The 17947-nt window shown below is 31.6% G+C and overlaps 2 protein-coding genes across 3 annotated transcripts; one reads left to right on the forward strand and one right to left on the reverse strand.

Annotated features, from left to right (window-relative positions):
• Positions 1-5456: 5456 nt before the first annotated feature.
• On the reverse strand, positions 5457-7571 carry LOC129947569 (protein YIPF1). 2 transcript variants are annotated; one of them, XM_056058185.1, is made up of 5 exons: positions 7319-7571; positions 6756-7187; positions 6502-6702; positions 6361-6453; positions 5457-6308 (listed from the first exon to the last, which is right to left on the reverse strand). In XM_056058185.1, the coding sequence occupies exons 2-5, from the start codon at positions 7161-7163 to the stop codon at positions 6039-6041; spliced, it is 972 nt and encodes a 323-aa protein (XP_055914160.1). In that variant the 5' UTR covers positions 7164-7187; positions 7319-7571; the 3' UTR covers positions 5457-6038. The 2 variants fall into 2 exon arrangements, with proteins under 2 accessions (XP_055914160.1, XP_055914161.1); XM_056058186.1 differs by having other exon boundaries at positions 6756-7191.
• Positions 7572-11920: 4349 nt separating this feature from the next.
• Positions 11921-12834, forward strand: LOC129945359 (40S ribosomal protein S19a). Its single transcript, XM_056055049.1, has 3 exons — positions 11921-12004; positions 12233-12303; positions 12371-12834. Exons 2-3 carry the CDS (start codon positions 12233-12235, stop codon positions 12768-12770), a joined length of 471 nt encoding a protein of 156 aa, XP_055911024.1. The 5' UTR covers positions 11921-12004; the 3' UTR covers positions 12771-12834.
• Positions 12835-17947: the final 5113 nt, after the last annotated feature.

Consider the following 17947-nt stretch of genomic DNA (forward strand, 5'->3'; position numbering starts at 1 on the left):
TTATTTAACAAGTTAAAGCTCTTTTCAAGAGCAATATATTCAACTTTTAAATTGGCATCAGACGAAGAAACCCGCAACAGTTTATAAACTTTGTTCTTTTTATTTTTCAAATTTATGAGTCTTTTATTGTACCATGGTGGCTTAGAGTTATTTTTAATTTGTGATTTAGGAACAAAAATGTCAATTGCTTCCTTAAGAGTACTTAGAAAGTCACTATAGAAGTAAGATAAATCAAAATTGTTATTAAAATCATTGGGCAAAACTAAACGATCCAAATAATTCGCTATGCCAACAAAATTGGCTTGTGCAAAGTTAAAGTTGTGAAATGAAAATTTAAAGCAATATGATGCATGGAATTAGAAAATATTGGAAAAAGTGATTCATTTACTGACATTCCCAAGTCCTTATCAACAAATACTAAGTCAAGTGTCCTATCCAAACTATTTTTACAATTATTTATCTGAATTAGATCATATGCTGCAAAGGAATCTACAATTTCTGATACATAATCATTAGAAACATTAAATGGAATAAGTTGTGACTCATCATGATCAAAAATCCAATTTACATTTGGTAGATTAAAATCACCTACTATAATAACGTGTTGATTATCTTTAAGTTTTGATAGATAAAAATTACAATTATTTTTATGTTCTTTATATAAATCTAGTGGACTTCTTGGTGGAATATAGCTGACAATAATATATATATCTTTATTAGAAGTTAATGAAAGTTTAATAATAACCTGATCAATGTCAAATGTTGAATAAGATGATGAGGGCAGCTTCAATTGAGTGGAAGCGTGAATAGACCGAACTACAAGTAAAACACCTCCACCTCTGTCCAAACCAGTTGAAAGAGAGCATCTGTCTTTTCTATATACAGAATAATGTTTAACATCAAACATCTCTGCGCTATAGTGCTTTGAAGAAAGCCAAGTCTCTGTAAGCGCAAAGAAATCAAATTGAAGCGAAGAAGACGATAAGAGCAGTTGTTGAAATTTCGTACGCAGACCTCCAACATTTTGATAATAGCCATGAAAACCATGGCTATTTATTAAGGGAGCCGATTGAGCGATATCGATGAATTGCGAAGAAGATGATGATTGCGAAGTATGAGAGCCGTTGACGAAGAGCGGTGTAGAAGAAGGAGCTGGATGACAAGAGTTGAGTGGCGGTGTGGACATTGAAGAGAGTTGACAGGTGGGTGAAGATGAAGAGTCATCATGATGAGAGCAGTTGTCACAGAGCAGTGATAGCTTAGAGGCACAAATTATAGATGTGATGTTGGAGAGCGATGGTGATGGAGCTGTTGTTATTGTGGTTGTTGCTGCACAGGTGGAGGCGGGGGTGGTATTACTGCCGTTTTTTCTTTTCTGTTCAGAGAGAAAAAATCTTTTACATGAACATGCTGTGGCCACACTGATGCATCCAAGATTGTTGTCAAACTGTCAACTGGTACACTTAATTTAAATGTTACAAAGCTTAAGTCGGACACCTCTGTATCTTTTTTTATGAGCATGTAACATTTAAATAGTTCAGAAGATATGTTTGTTTTTTCAGATATGTATTTGACAATATCCTCGGAAGTGGTTTTATTAGAAAAACGTGAAATATGGAGCCACTTAGTTTTTGGTATGGAAGTAAGAGAGGAGGTGGAATCGGTCCCGATTATATCTACCCTTCTCTTAGTTCTTGCATGATCTACTGAATAAGTTGTGCATGAATTTAGAACGACTTTTTGACGTTTTCATTTTATGATAAATGTCAAAATTTGCATTTTAATTGCTATTTTATATTGTTATATTGTTCTGATTATTTTCTTAAAACATTGGTGTTCCTTTGATATGTTCCACAGTATTATGATAGTAAACACATGTATGCTTCCATTAATGCAGAATGTTATGGATACGGTATCTTTCGCTTATAACTCTTTTTTAAATTTTAGATTTACTAATAAAAATGAAATTGAAAAATAGTTAATTAATTTGATACAGATTTTAAATACTTGCAAAATATAAATGCAATTCATTAAATAAAATTTCGTAAAATTCAATTAATTGCGCTCACAACCTTAACTATTTGATTCTTCGACCGCATCTTTGATACTAAATAAAGAACTTCGTGTTTTGATGTTGAGCATGTTTTTTTATGACGTTTGTTCGTTATAGGGATCATACACTAAGCAAACACGTTTTTGAACAAAGATAGTTTTGCCATACACTACACAAATACGTTTGAGAGATATTAGTTGCGTGGTACAAAAAACATCAATTTTTCATGCTAAATCTATGAAAATTGGCATCGGTTTGAGCGAAATTCAATACATACCACACAAACATGTTTGTGCTGGCACGGAAAATTCAATTTTTTTTGATTTTGTTCAAACCGCTTGCGCAAACAAGCATCATCGCTATACACTACTCAAACAGTTAGCAAAAATATTTTTACAACAACAAAATACATTCGTTAGCTCAAACAGTTTGTGTAGTGTATGGGCCCTATTATCAACAAAATGACTGCAAAAGTGAAGCTTACAACTGACTTTTTCATTGAAAAAAGTAAAAAGAAAAAACTAAAAAAAGTATTTACCTCCACAGATTGTTGTTGCTTTGCAAAGAGCCTCTAGCCCCATCGTTTTGTTTTTGGTTTTCACTTCTATTCATGGACTAATTGTCAAAACTAAAAATAAAACAATGTAAGCAAATGGATTTGGAGAGTGAAACGTAAAGATTCCCATCATGGTAAATAGAGTATTTTTGACCAGACTATAAATATAAACGCTGGGCGACATTTTGATTTTTAGGCCCATTGGTTTTCATCATTGAAACAAACATTGAAATTTTTTGACAGGTCGTTTATAGCGATCATTAGAAATTTCTATCATTGAAATTCACCGAACAACTTTTACTAATAGAAATCTGTCATTGGAACTGTGTGGAACTGGAACACAAATCAGTGGAACGATTCGTTTCATTTTTGACCATAAAAATATCATTTGTTCAGGGAAATGAATTTCCGTCCGGAAAATAGAAAAATACATTTTTAAAGAAAAATAAATGTGCAACTAAACTTTTTTTTCTCAAAAAAAATTCAATAAAAAATGTTTCCGAATCCATTTAAATGATGATGGACTAGAGAAAGTGAAACATAATTCTCGCATTTAATCCAACCAATGAAATTTAATGGGCGAATTCAAATTTAAAAACAATACAATCCTTTCAACAGAAATTCAGTTGTCTTAAATTAAAAGACTTATGGCTTATTAATTTCAATCAGAATAAAAATGTTTCATATTTTGTATTGTAATTTGTAAAGCTATCAACGCATTGACTCTTTGACGTAACGGAAAAATCAAATTTTTCACTAATCAAATGGCACCCGTTCAATGTCGTTACTTCGACGCCTATGTGAGTATATTTTTGGTTAGTTACTTCGCAAACCTCTACTTTAAGTTCATAGTCATGCAAGCTACAAGTCCACCACGATTTGTATTTTGTATTGTAAAGAAATATTACTTTTTTCTTTTCCAATTTGACATGGAACCCTTTAACATTTAATGAAGTTGTGTAGAAAATAAATAAATGATTAAGTAATAAAGTTCAACTTTCAGTTGAATGAAAAAACATAATCACCTGTCATTTTGATAAAAGTAGACTTGACTTAATAGTTATGGAGAGTTTTCTTGACTAACTTTCCAGTCAAGATTTCATTAAAGTTGCCTTAATTGGAAGGTAATTTTTTGGCAGCTGGCAAATCAGATACTAGAAACTTGCCTAACTTTCAAGTCCCTTATGTCGTCTGAACCTCCACAATCTTACGGCATTAAAATTCTTCTTTTCTTATGAACTTTTGATGTTTTTTTTAACAGCAGGCATAATATTATCTAAAAGCGTTTAAAATACGTTAAGAATTTGTTATATTAAATAAAAATCAAAAGAACATTTCGAGTTGAACTTTTAACCACTCCCAAAAAGTGGAAATATTAATGAAAGTTGATCTGAGCTTTTAATTATATTTTAGTACAAATAAACAAAAATATGTATGTAAACGTTAATATAAAATAAGAAACATTTTGTGTATACCTATCAAAATGTGAATAGTTGATCTATGAAGCCAAAAGTGGTTTTTAAAATCTGCGTCGCAAACCGTATGCACAATATCCCAAAAATTTGTTATTTTATTCTGATGATTTGGAGGCGTATTTTCGTCTGTTGAGGAATTGGAACTACTCGTATCATCTAGCAGTGCGGACAAATTTGACGAGTGATTCGCTATCATCGCTTTCAAATAAGAACTACCAATGTTAAGGTTTATAATAAAAAGACAACAAAATAAAAATTAATACTTTTTTTGATTTACTTTTTGATTGTTTTTTTTTTTTTGCTTTATTTTGAAATGTAACTTTTGAAAGAACGAATTTGACACTGCTACCAAACTTTAAATAATAAAAAATATGATGATCCAGCTGTTTTATTATCATGATCTGATCCGGATCAGATCATAGTGATAATAAAACGCTGTTATTAAAGTAATTTATTTTATTTATTTATTTCAATAATTTATATTTCCAGTCGCTTTTAAATTCCACACTTAATTTTCGTACAGGCAGCGCCCCATGGCTCGCCTTCCGTAACAAAATTATTGTGTTTCATGATAGTACTATTCACATATATATTCAAAGTAGTTTTCTTTCACTATTTTTAAATAAAAAACAATGATTCTAATTATAAAACATCTTTGTAAATAATATTACTGAAAAAAATCTAAATTGTAAGTTTAAATAATTATACTATTTTATTTAAATTAAAACTGCAGTTGGGTAAGTTTTGGACAAAGTTTTATAATACAAAGAGAAATATTTGTTTTGACAGCAGCCATCAGCTGTTTTGTTTACATTTAATTGAGTTGAATGCTTCGAAAAGTTTGTTTGTTTAGTTCATCATTCAGTTACCAATATTTTTTGGACTGTTTTATATAAAACTGGTTGTTTGCAAAAACTTAACTTGTAGCTTACGAACAATGTATGGGAAAACTTGAGTTTACGATGCAGGTTTTGGCCCGAAACTGATAAATTCACGAAAAACTGGTTTTGGGATTGAAAGTTACTAATATACAACCACTTTTACATTCTTTACCAAATAACCTAGAACTTGGTCAAGAGCTCGGCTATATTTACACTGATTATTCTTAAGCTTTTGATAAACTTTTCACAGGATAGTAATTAAGCTGGCGATAACTGGGATACCGCCTCAATTCACCGCATATATTTCTACTTATAAATTATGACTTTGAGTAGTTCGTTATCCCTTTTGTTGCATAATCAGGATTTTGCCAAGGAAGTATCTTCCAGTTCCATGGACTATAAATTAAATAGAATACTTTACGCCTTAAGAGGGCCACCATGTCCCCCTTCCCACAACCTTCCTCGCTATGAACATATTTAAATGCAACGTCTCTGTAAGTTAAAGGTTATAAGCGATATTGTATTTATTTACAAACTCATAATAAGAGTACTTTTAGCACTTGATGTATTAAATTCATTAAGTTTTAATTATGATGATGAAACTCAAATATCCGAAGTGTACAATTATTAATGTATTTTTCCAGCAACACACCAAAAAGTGCATGCATAAACTTTTAAACTTGAACTTAAACGTCTTGGATTTTAAAGAGGTAAGAATATAAGTAATACTTTAAAGAAGTTTACCATGCACTTAAATGCATTATTTTGTGTGTAAATATTATTTTCCTTTCCTCAATTATATAATACTGTAATAATTACTTTAGTTCGTTACTGTTTCCTCATTTATAACTAAGTGATGGGCCAGAGGAGATGGTGTAAACGAAAATATTACTGATATTATGTTAACACATTAATATATTGTACTGTGTAAAGGGAATTACTTATTACTAATAAACCTAATTCGTTTTGTCATAAGTTTTATAATTGCAACAATAAATAAACAAATCTTTTAATAAGCTTAGTGTTGTAAAAATAACACCGGCTTTTTGCGTATTGCCTTATATCATTTATTTTTAAACGCTAATGTTCTTTGAAATGCTAACTACACTGACACTTGCAGGGGTTTGCATTAAATTATTTGTTAGAGTTAGTGTTGTACTGTTGGGTACATGGAAAAAGTAAAGCATAAATCCTGCTGCAAGAAGAAAATGTGCCCCCAGGATTCCAATCATGAGAAAAAACGATATCTTTGAATTCCTAAGCGCTGGTGTCAAAACAGCAATGAGAACCGATCCTGATGCTAGAGCAGCTGTCAATACCAGTAACCACTGCAGAATTGATATCTAAGAAGACGAGAATTACAAAACAAATTATCATTTTAAAGCTTGCAATTACCTGGATAACCCATAAAATTGACACCGGAATATAAACAGCAAGGGAATAACCATAAATACACATCAACGAGAGAAGACTGGGTGTATACGTGGCCTAAAAAATAATTCAGTCAAATGCTTAGAAACAAAAATTTGAACCTACGTTTTCTGTTTCCAGGTCCTCTTCGACAGGCTTCAAAGTGTACTTCATTAGACCCCATAGAGTCCCAGGGACAAAGCAAGAATAAATAAAAATGCAGGAAGCTGCGTATGACACTAAGTGGAAATTATATCGCCAATGATAGTTTTCATTGGCCGTCTGAAGATAACTTGCAACATTTCCACTAATTGCAATGGAAAATATCTAAAAATTATAATTATTGTACGGAATCAAAAAAAGTTATTAAGATAACTTACTAAAGTAACTGTTATCCAAAATGGGCCATAAAGATCAGGATTGGTTCCAATGTGAGACTTGAGATAATTGCTTGGTGCTCTTTGTGGAATAACCGCACTCGCGATGCGATCAATAACCATGAATGTGTCCACATTGAAAAACTGTTGGTAGTATTCAATGGTCAGAAAAGATACAGTTCTCGGAGTGTCTTCCAAAGAACCGCCTTCATTTGCTTGATTTATATTGCTGTCGCTGCTTTGAAGGTTTGCACTCTTCGACATATCGTATATAAGAGCTTGAAGAGGGTCTCTTGAACGTCCTGTTGAGCTTTTTTCGGGTGAATTAACGCTAATCTGAGCAGGTTGGGGGCTGCTGGAGGAACTTGTAAAATCCTTGAATGTCAGCAAGTCTTCTGAATTTGAGTCCATATTGAAAAAAAGTCCAACTTCAACCTACCTGTATATTTCAAAAACCAAAACAGTTAAATATTTGTTATGAATTTGTACATTTGTGAGAAAATTATGTATCTAATTATTAATTTTTCAACAATCAAAATGATATTGATCAGGAACACTTTATATACCTCACGAACACAAGAATATATGCAGTATTTTAATTTATTTCATAGACTCTATTGGTGCTAGAGGGAAATTTTGTGTTGCATTTAAATAAAAGCTAGTGTTTTTTTTAATGTTAATTCAATTTCAAATCAACGCTTGCTTGTTTGCTTTTGATTTCAAAGATAAAACAAATTTTAAAACGTAGTCATACGAAGGAGTTTGTTAAATTTGTATATTGTATTTGACTATCGACACTAAAAACATATGTAAAGATAAGCATACTTCGTACGTATCACCCTTCAAAACCCATTTTTACATTGTTTTATTTTTATTTTTAAAATGTCAATGAAGAGATGTGGATTCAAAAACACTCTAGAAAAGATATAAATCCTCGGTAGACATATTGGTGTGCCTACAAGCTAAACCGGAAATCGGACTCATAAACTTATTTAAGTATGCGTGTGATTTCTCTGATTTCTCTATAATTTTATTATATTTCCCCTAAATAAAAACCTAGTATCTGATTCTATCTATGAGTGAAAACACGTCAATGACCGCATTCACAAAGCTAGTGACTCCGTAGTCTAGATTCAACTGGCTTTGTGAATGCAAAATTGCACTACAAAGCTAGTCAATCCGGAATCTTATAAAATAAGAAACATTTGTTTTTTTTTTTTGTTTTTAATTCAATGAAACCAAATAGAAGATATAGTCTGATTAATTAATATTTGTATTGTATTTGTGTTGAAGATATAATCTGATTGATATATATTTGTATTCAAATACCGAAATATTCATTGCATTTTGAATTTTTGTGTCCTTATCAGCTGATTGTGAAACGTCAAAACCAGTGTACACTAACTTTGTAGACAACATTTTTACACTACGTCGAAGGGGAAATTTCAACTACTTTTGTAGTTAGATTTAGCCAATCAGAATTCCTTGACCTCGTAGCCACCAGCTTTGTGAATGTGACCAATTTTTCTCGTTGAATTCGTCCACATTACAAATACAACAATGTAAACAAATGGGTTTTGGAGGATGATACGTACGAAGGATTTATATCTTTATATAGAGTGTTTTTGTGTGGATTTCAACAAAAATGTTTTCTTGATTTCACTCATACATACAACTAACAAATGAGTATTGCGCGCAAATGTCAGGCACATATTTTTATCACTTTATGAATCAACTGTTCGCTATAACTCGTAGGCAAACCAAGATGGCTACCGTGTTTTATATTAATTTGATGTGTTTTTTATAGGCACACAATATCAATGACAATCCATATGAAGAACGTAATCTTTAGTATTAACCCATCACCCATTCGCTTACGTGATATTTTGTCCATGAATATAAATGTCCCAAGCTAAGAACCAAAATGAGTTAAAAGTTAAATGAGAAATCGCATACTAATAACGAATTTAGTCTTAAAGTCATAGTAAAGACGTTATGGATAAACCACAACCAAGCGTTAGGCCGGTAGTGCTTTTGACAGGTTTTTTACTGACTACAATATCATGTATAATAAGGCACGACTTACGAATTTGCAAAACCTTATGTAGCATCAATCCTCGGTCATTGAGAAGGAAGTTTACTTACATTTTTTGACTCAATTATTTATTTCTTTTTGGGAAAGTTTCAGTCTAAATAGATTCACATGTACGCGCAATGCACTCTCTGGAGCCGAAAGGTATTTCTGTATGAGAGTTTGACACTTATTTGACAATATTTTGGTATAAATTGTAGCAGAATCAGGGTAAGTGAGAGAATAATCAGAAGGTTATATGTCTCTAGTGGATTTCTGTTTAAGTTCGACACTTTATTTTAACCTTGCAATCTACTTTTTGTCGACATTAGTGCTTGGTTATTAGTAAGGCCCAATGACTACACGGTGATCTAGTTTTTTTTTTTCAAAGCAACAACAATAAAAGATATTAAAAAATTGTTTTCTTGAGTTATTATATGGAACAAATTGAGATTATTAGATAGTTGTTTAGCGGAAAGCTAAGTCTTTTTAATCAGATAGAAGTACTTGGCTCGTTTATTCCCCACGTACGACAGAGTGCAGAGCCTTTATTTGTTTGCTCTTGCTGTTTGATTTTTGAAACAGTTTAGAAATAATAAAGATGAATTTAATTTAATGGTCCAAATAGTGGCTGCTAACTTGAAATTAAACCACTCTATATGAAGATATAAAACCTTCGTACGTATCACCCTTCAAAAACACATTTGTTTACATTGACGAACAGATGTGACGGATGCAACTGAGTTTTTAGGGGAAGAGAATTGTCAACCATCTTTAAAAGAGTTTATGAATCTGATTTCCTGTTTAGCTTAATCTTTATTAAAATGTTTTATCTTGAAATTTTCATCATCATCGGCTTTCATAATTTTGTATCGAGATTTAAAAGCAAGTAAGAAAGCCATGGCATTCCATGTTTAATAATTTAAAAAAAAAATTGTTTGGTGATTTGCTATTTCAAAATTTTGTCACCGCTTATAGTTCTCTATACTTCTTCCACTTATATACGACATCCTTACAAATTTACAACAAGTTATATATATATATATATATATATACATTGGGTGGCGCAACAGTCCGTTTGAGAACTAGGGCCTAGTGACTGACAACTCTCAACCATTCCTGTGTGCGAGTACTGTTGTCAAGGATGGAAGAGACCTACAGTTTTTTAAGCCGAATCCGAACGGCAAATTTGAGAAAGCACTTTTCATGACAAGAATTACTCTTGGAGAATTTGTTAATTCCTCGCAAGAGGCAGTACCCGTGAAAAAAAACTTTAGATGACCTCTGGCATGACATCGCACTAACCATCATGCCACGGGTACAACACAAGTTATATATTTCTAGCAAATATGTTATATATAGAAATTATTTATATGACAAAAAACGTTTGTCAGGTCAGCTAGTAATCTTATAAAGTATGTCGCATACATAGATTGTGGAATTAACATTTTTTTTTTAATGTTCAAGATCGAAAATTAACAAGAAAGTTTTTGACTCATTTGTACGTGCTATACAATATGACAAACAGCAACGGGTTGGGTTCAAAATACTGTATGGATTATAATACTGAATTTAAAATACTGTATCTCAAAATACTGTATTTCAAAATACTGTATGTACAAAATACTGCATGATCAAAATGCTGTATTTCAAAATTTAGTATTTCAAAATCTTGTATATCAAAATTCTGTAATTCAAAATGCTGCAAATAAGGCTAAGAAGTAAAAATCGTTTTGAAAATGTAAAAAACTGCGCACTTCTTACATTATCAAAACGATTTTAATTTTGTAGCCTTATTTACAGAATTTTGAAAACAGAATGCTTTTTTTTTTTGGGAAACATCATAATTATTTTGTATTAGCATAATGTTCTATCCCATGTGATCCCATCTTTCGCCAATATAAACAAACTGGATGAGAGAACGCTAGGTATAATTGGCCGTGTGAAAAACATGAAGTGCTTTAATGTAAGCCGCAGACAAATATTGTTTGACCTTGAGACTTATTGATAGTCATTGCAAATAACAATCTAATAGGAAATTGAAGTCGTTTTGAAATAATATATTTTCACCTCGGAATTTGCGATTTAGAATTATGGCTTCGATAACATTTTTCATCAATTTTTTAATAACTAATCGCGTGCCAATTACCAGAGTTTCAGCCTTCACTTGTGTGGCTAACGTGTTCAAAAAATCACAAACTGTATAAATAGATTTATATGACCCCAAGTCTTTTGGTAACAAATGTTGTATCTTAAGATTCAATTCGTTGACATCCACATTTCTTGCTGCTAAAATTGTACTTTCTGCCAGCCATTCTTGATTTATATATTTCTGTGTATGTCAATAAGAGCATCTTGCAAATCAATAATCGTGCAGTAACCGACCGGTAATTTTATGCATCCAGTTTCATCTGTAGTAACTTTCCCGTCGCCTATATCTAACAGTTGTTTTGAGAATGTGTCGATATGAATAGTCAACTATGAAATATTTCCAGTTAACAGTTGTTTCCTGGCTACACATTTCATAACAGTTTTCTTTCCTCAATTGTCAGTTTTATTTCTTTAATTAAGATTAAATATATAGAAATTTCTCAACTTAATTTTCGTATTTTGCTTATTTTTTCAAACTTTATACTTATAGATGACCTAAGTGTCTTTGAAAAAAGGTTCAACTCTCGTTTTTTTTTATTTAGAAGATATTTGCAATTAAAAAATAATCAGCAATTTTAGACCGAGGAAAATTTTATTTCTATTTTAAATTAATTATCAAAGTTGAAATTTTTACATGGAACATACACAAAAATGGTTGATTTTGACATTTCTCCCTGTTTTTTGTTCATGAAAATATTTTTTTGTATGACTTTTCTACTGAGAACTCTACCTCACTGTTAAAAAAAATCAAAAAATCGTGCTGAAGTAGTTTAAAGTCACCCCAAAAAAAAGATTATTGAGGCAAAGAAACAAGTTTATTATTATTATTATTTTAAAAATTAGTTATAACTTTTATCTGCAAACCAAATGAAATTACCTAACGCGCTAGCATTGTGTTTAGTCAGTGAACATACATTTGATAAGTAGCTCACATTTTGTTTTCGAAACCGTTTCCAATTTGCTCAAATGTTCAAACAGACACCAACTTCATACAAAATGTCCTTTCTTCCGGTTCACTTTATCAAGTAAGGTATGGTTTCTGTCATTTTAATGTAATTTTTAATTAAAACGTGTAAAATATTTGGATTTTCTTTGTAAAATCGTATATATATTCTAAATAAATATGTTCTCTCTGTTAATTTGTTACCAAAATGTCTCATTATTCTCAAAGCTCAGTCTGTTGGGATGTTTTTGTGTTTTGTCGCATCTTAGTGGAACGATTGATTTCTTAAAATAAAATATTCTCTCGTTTTCTCAGATGCCTGGTGTAACAGTTAAGGATATTGATCAACATGCTGTTGTAAAGCATGTCGCCGTCTTCTTGAAGAAGTAAGATTTGTATACATTGTAGCCTTAAATTTTCTAAACTTCTAATGCCTTATGTTTTAATTCTCAGGACTGGCAAGCTAAAGGTTCCTGAACAAATGGACATCATTAAGACTGCCAAGTTCAAGGAACTTTCGCCTTATGACCCCGATTGGTTCTACATTCGTTGTGCGTCGATCCTTCGTCACTTGTATCACCGCAGTCCAGCTGGTGTTGGTTCCATAACTAAGATCTATGGTGGCCGTAAGCGCAACGGTGTTCATCCATCTCACTTCTGTCGTTCTGCCGATGGATGTGCAAGAAAAGCTTTGCAAGCATTGGAACATGCCCGCTTAATCGAAAAGCACCCTGATGGTGGCCGCAAGCTTACATCCATTGGACAACGTGATTTGGATCGTATCGCAAACCAAATTGTAGTTAAGCAAAGAGACGCCCGTAAGGAAACCGGTCCAATCGTGATTTCTAAGTAATATTAGTTGTATGTAAGTTGCGAAGTATGGACAGTTTTAAATAAAAAGTAATATAAAAATCGAAGCTTACAGCCAATATCATTTAGTTGATGTCTTGGGGCGACTTTCCATTACAGCAGCACGATTTTCCTTGTTTTTTTTTACAGTCTCAAATAGAACATGTTTTGAAAATTAAGGCGAGGAAACACCTTTAAGTCATACAAAAAACATCTCGGCTCATTTTTTGTCGAGTTAATTGCTTCATCAAGAAAAAAAATTATGCTTTCTGATACGTTTAATGTGCAATTCAAATTGTTTATTATAGTTTTAAATGTACGAAAATAATAACTACCTCATCGTATGTAGTTGTCTTGACAAAACCGCTGTTGAAATAATCCTTCCTCATTTTTATCGAAAACAATATTTAACGTTTTGATTGAAATATACGTTTTTTGGACTCTGTACAGGAAGTGTAAACTTGAGTGTGTTTTTGGTGAATTGTAGAAATTCACTGTTTTATCAGCAACAATAATACATTAAAAAAATATACTTCACCAGCACGTGTCTTCGAATGAAAAATGATCATTTTATTAAAACTATTAGCTTAGGGACCTATCGTGAATAAAATTTCCTTTATGATGTTTCCTATCTTCAAAAATTGAAAACGTGAATTATGTCGAAGTTTCAAAGTTTTAAATTTCAGCTTACAAATTATATTCCCAAAAGTCCCCAATGTTTGGAAATTGGATTTGAATTTGTTTTCAGTGTTCTCACATCAATTTCAAAAACTCAATAAATCAATGGGAGATTTTCTTAGTTCAGATGAAAAGATTATGATTCAGTCGGATCAAGTTAAATGTCACATCTTAATAAATAAATTGGGTGGCGCAACTAGGGCTTAGTGCCCTCAACCATTCCTGTGTGCGAGTACTGTTGTCAGGGAGGGAAGGTACCTACAGTTTTAAACCGAATCCGAAGGGCTTATTTGAGAAACTACTTTTCATGACCAGAATTACTCTCGGAGAATTTGTCAATTCCTCGCAAGAGGCGGTACCCGTGAAAAAAAAAACTTTAGATGGCATAGGCAGGGATCGAACCAAGGCCTGACATAAGAGTCCATCTAAATTTTTTAATTTCGAGTAAAGTTAAATGCACAACTACCAATATACTACAAGAAAAAAAAGCTTTTAATAAATTTTCATTTCATTAAAATTTGGACTATACAATCTTTTTATCTTTAAATCATATTTAAATAATTAAAACAAATCAGGGAAAATGTTGAATATGAGTTCCATCTACCACCCCAATTACACCGGGAATTCGTAAATTTTGTCAAAAATAGCTTTGGACTTTTGTTTCTCTTCCTCATTCATTTCAAAATTCATCAATAGCGGGCACATAACTCTTTCAATTGAAGTCGAAACTTCGGCAAGTATTTTTGACATGGTTTGCTGTGCAATTCCAGTGTTTTTGTCACCACCGATTTGGTTTTGGTAACGTGCTGTTGCCAACATATTCAATGCTACTGATAACTTAATAATGATCGGAACGCTCTTAACAAAACTAAAACCAAAGTAATTGTATATTTTTTATTATGAATGCGTTCAAATATTTTACCGTACATATGTATATGTACAAACCTTTTCTCACACAGCTATTTATAATGGAATTATCTCATATTCTTCTGCGTTCAACTTGTTCTTCATTTCTTTGCAAATTAAACCAAATTCCAACGGTGTCCATTTTTGTCATAATTATTCTTGTCCAAAAATTTGATGTTTTATTTTTAAAACTGTCAAACAACTCGATACTCAAACAAATTGGTATAACCGGCATCCGATTCTACTTTTATACATAAACCGATTTGAAAGTAGAATCGGAAATGAGTTTCGAATAGAATCAAAAGTAGTTACATAGTAAGGCCCCGGGTTACTTATTAAATTTAACGAATTTATTTAACTTTATGCATTCCTTATGATCGCAAGTATAATTTTACATTAAGGGCATTTTCAAATTCCATTGTAAAGAGGAATACGTTCGTAATACAAAATTGGATGAAATTTTCCACTACGAACGTATTTGGCAATAGTTTCATTCGTGTTCATAGTAGGGCTGAGCATTCCATTATCCCAAACCAAAAATTATGTTAAATATTAACCCATATTTTTACATAAACATGTATGTACAGTACATATGCTTTTCAGATGAAAATGTTTCTTTTTAGTTGCTTGCGACCATCAATTCAATTCCAAATAAGGGACACTAAGAAACAATGATAGTACAAACACAAAAGACGATTTTTTTCATTTATTTTTGGATTTTAACAAACTAATTTTGCTTTTAGTATCTTAACAACTAAACCAAAGGGAAAACAAAAATATGAAAAATTAGACTACTTTATAATTGTGATGAGTTATTTTTTTTTCAGAACGAAATAATGTGAGGGCCAATTTTCAAAGGAATTCTTAGTAAAATTTAAATTATTAAAAAGGTGTTCAATTTTAATATTTGGTGCTTAATCCCTTTCGTTGAATAACATCTCGTAGGGGTCGTGTTATTGAAGTTATTAATTATTTTATTTGACACATACTAATTTCAGCTCACGCTTGAAAAGAAGTCTTGAATTAAAATTACCTACACGATTTCAATCGGGTTCGGGTTTTTAAACATAAATAGCATCCTTATTCTTGTGAAAGATACATTTCGAATCAAATATTTCATATGCATATTTTCGGGAATTCATTTTGGTAGAAACAGCAGCTTATGGCACAGCAAACCATCAACGTACCAGCTTCAAAATCTGGGTATCCTCCATTTTGTCTTATTCGAAAGAATTTATACTTTTCAGCTAAAGTCAATCTGTTGGCTTTTCGACGAGATTTTGGTTTCAGGACCCGTTTCACATATTTAATATTTTCACACCTTTCAAAAACTGTTGCATCCGTCTTGGGGACTCAGTGAGGGCTAAAATGTTAAAAATGTTCAAGCGGCTTAAAGATTTTTACTTGAACTTCGCTTAACTTCATAATTTTAACGCAGCTTTAAGAAAATGCCTATTACAGATTTACTTCTTAAAAGTATGCCACCGATTTGGCTATGTGTCTTAGTCTGTTCTAGGTAATAAGCAACAAGACCCCATTTTTCTGCGGATAATGGCTTTCAGGATCATTCTTGTAATTTATTCTAATACAGTCCCTTTTATAATTATTAGATTATTCGCAATGTTTGTAACGTCCAAGAATGGATTTGTGGTTACATTTGTATGCAAGATTGAGCTCCATGCCACACAGCCCTTTACATAAAAACTAATTTGAGGAAGAAAACATCCCTCTGTTGGACTGGCCGGGGAACAGCCCTGATATGAACCCAATTGAAAACGAGTGGGAACTGATGAAGAGGGAAGTAGCTTAAGATGCCGGCACTTATTGAAAGAGTAGTTCACGTGTGGAATCACCACCCACAAATGCAGGAAAAAGTCAAATCATGCATTTACAGTATGTCGCTCAGAATTGAGGCTCTTATTACAGCAAAAGGAGATTCAACAAAATATTTAAACAAAATTACAAAAATAACACCAAAAAACTGAAAATGTTAATGAAAAAAAAGTTCTTTAAATCTGTTGCTTTATTTTTAGGAAGTAGTTTATATTCTGCATACAAAATAATTAAAATGCATTACAGTAGGTATTCGAAAACCTGATTAAAAAAGCTGGAAATTAAGATTTTGCATACAATCGAAAGTGCGTCCAATAATATGGCCAGGGATTGTAAATTCAATTCACTACGTGATTAACAAAGTATATGCAACTAACAAACCTATGTTATCTGAAGATTTTTTTATTTTTGCTCCTTTTTAATAAATACAATAACTTGGTCTTATAAATTTTTCGTATCGCAATAAAGATCAATAAATTATTGTTAGACTAGCGGTACAAGAGAGAGAAAGCTAGTTAAACAGTCGTAAAAATATAAAATCAAACAAAAAGGTTGCCATTCCTTTATAGTAATTTTTTTATAAAAACAGACGGAACAGCAGTGTTTTTTTTTGTCCTTATCATTGTTTCGCAGAGTGTATAACATTCATGTACTGATTTTCGAAGATTAGATGATTTAAGAGAACAATATATTTGTATCTTGAGAAGTATATCTTGCTTGTTTGATGGTATCAATTATTTGAATCTTCACTTAAGGTCATGAATCCACATAGTTGATAAGTTAATGTAGAAAGATTCATATTTTCTGCTTCTTGTAGAAAAAGCAACAGTTTTTTTGTTTAATTGCTCAAGATACGACACGCCTCCCTGTAAAACACAAACATCTCCTGTGACGGTTATTCTCTTTATTCTTGGTACCAATATTCTCTAAACAACACAATAATACGACATATATGTATATAATATGCTTTTTTGTTATATGTATGTACATCAACGAAAATAATGTGTAAGCGCTCATTGTGCCGCAAGTATTATGCTACAAATAAGTTGGTTGGTTCCTTTGCATTACTTTTCTTCTTATGCTTTTGGATATTATTTACACACATTAAATCGGTTCAGTAACTTACATAAAATAAGATAATTCTAAACTAACAGCACAATTTCAAGCGAATTCAAGAACTACATTAATTCAATTAACCTTGGCAGTTTTTAAATAAAAAAGTACAAGTAAACATGCCTTCTTGAAAATTTGATTTTTCACAAAGTTTCAAAAATTGTATATTTTTAATAATGTGTACTTTTATCGTTGTATATTTCGTTTTGTTGATGTTCTGTGTTTTGTATGGGTTAAATTATTTTTGGAAATGTAAAAAAACACCATCGCCAATGCAGATTTTGATAGAGGTTATGGACGATAAAACGAAATTTTGTAAGAAAAAAGAATTTTTCTTAAAAAATTAGGGGCAAAGATTTTGTAAGTACCGGTGAATAAAGTCATACAAGCTACAATTTTAAGGAATATTTAATTTGTAAGTTCTATGACAGGCATTCATTCAAAAAAAAAAATAAAAACTTTTTTTTATAGCTTTGATGTATCGAGGATTTAAAAAATGGCTTACTACGGTATATCCTGTCCCATTTTTCCTGCAATATTATCATTAGTGTTAACTAAGTATATTAACTTCAATTGGATCTTTATTTTAAAAAAAGAATGCTAGCCGTTGTATTTACATTTACAAAAATTTGATGACTTAGTCTTTCAATA

This window comes from Eupeodes corollae, chromosome 2 (genome assembly GCF_945859685.1).
Source record: "Eupeodes corollae chromosome 2, idEupCoro1.1, whole genome shotgun sequence".
In the NCBI taxonomy this organism is placed as follows: Eukaryota; Metazoa; Arthropoda; class Insecta; order Diptera; family Syrphidae; genus Eupeodes; species Eupeodes corollae.

Excerpts from the sequence above, each read along its gene's own strand:
- LOC129947569 (XM_056058185.1), bottom strand. The coding sequence starts at position 7,163 with ATGGACTCAAATTCAGAAGACTTGCTGACATTCAAGGATTTTACAAGT. Across the intron at positions 6,454-6,501 it reads AGGACCTGGAAACAGAAAAC|GCCACGTATACACCCAGTCT; the intron begins GTAGGTTCAAAT and ends ATTATTTTTTAG. Across the intron at positions 6,309-6,360 it reads CAATTTTATGGGTTATCCAG|ATATCAATTCTGCAGTGGTT; the intron begins GTAATTGCAAGC and ends TCGTCTTCTTAG.
- LOC129945359 (XM_056055049.1), top strand. The coding sequence starts at position 12,233 with ATGCCTGGTGTAACAGTTAAGGATATTGATCAACATGCTGTTGTAAAG. Across the intron at positions 12,304-12,370 it reads GTCGCCGTCTTCTTGAAGAA|GACTGGCAAGCTAAAGGTTC; the intron begins GTAAGATTTGTA and ends TTTAATTCTCAG.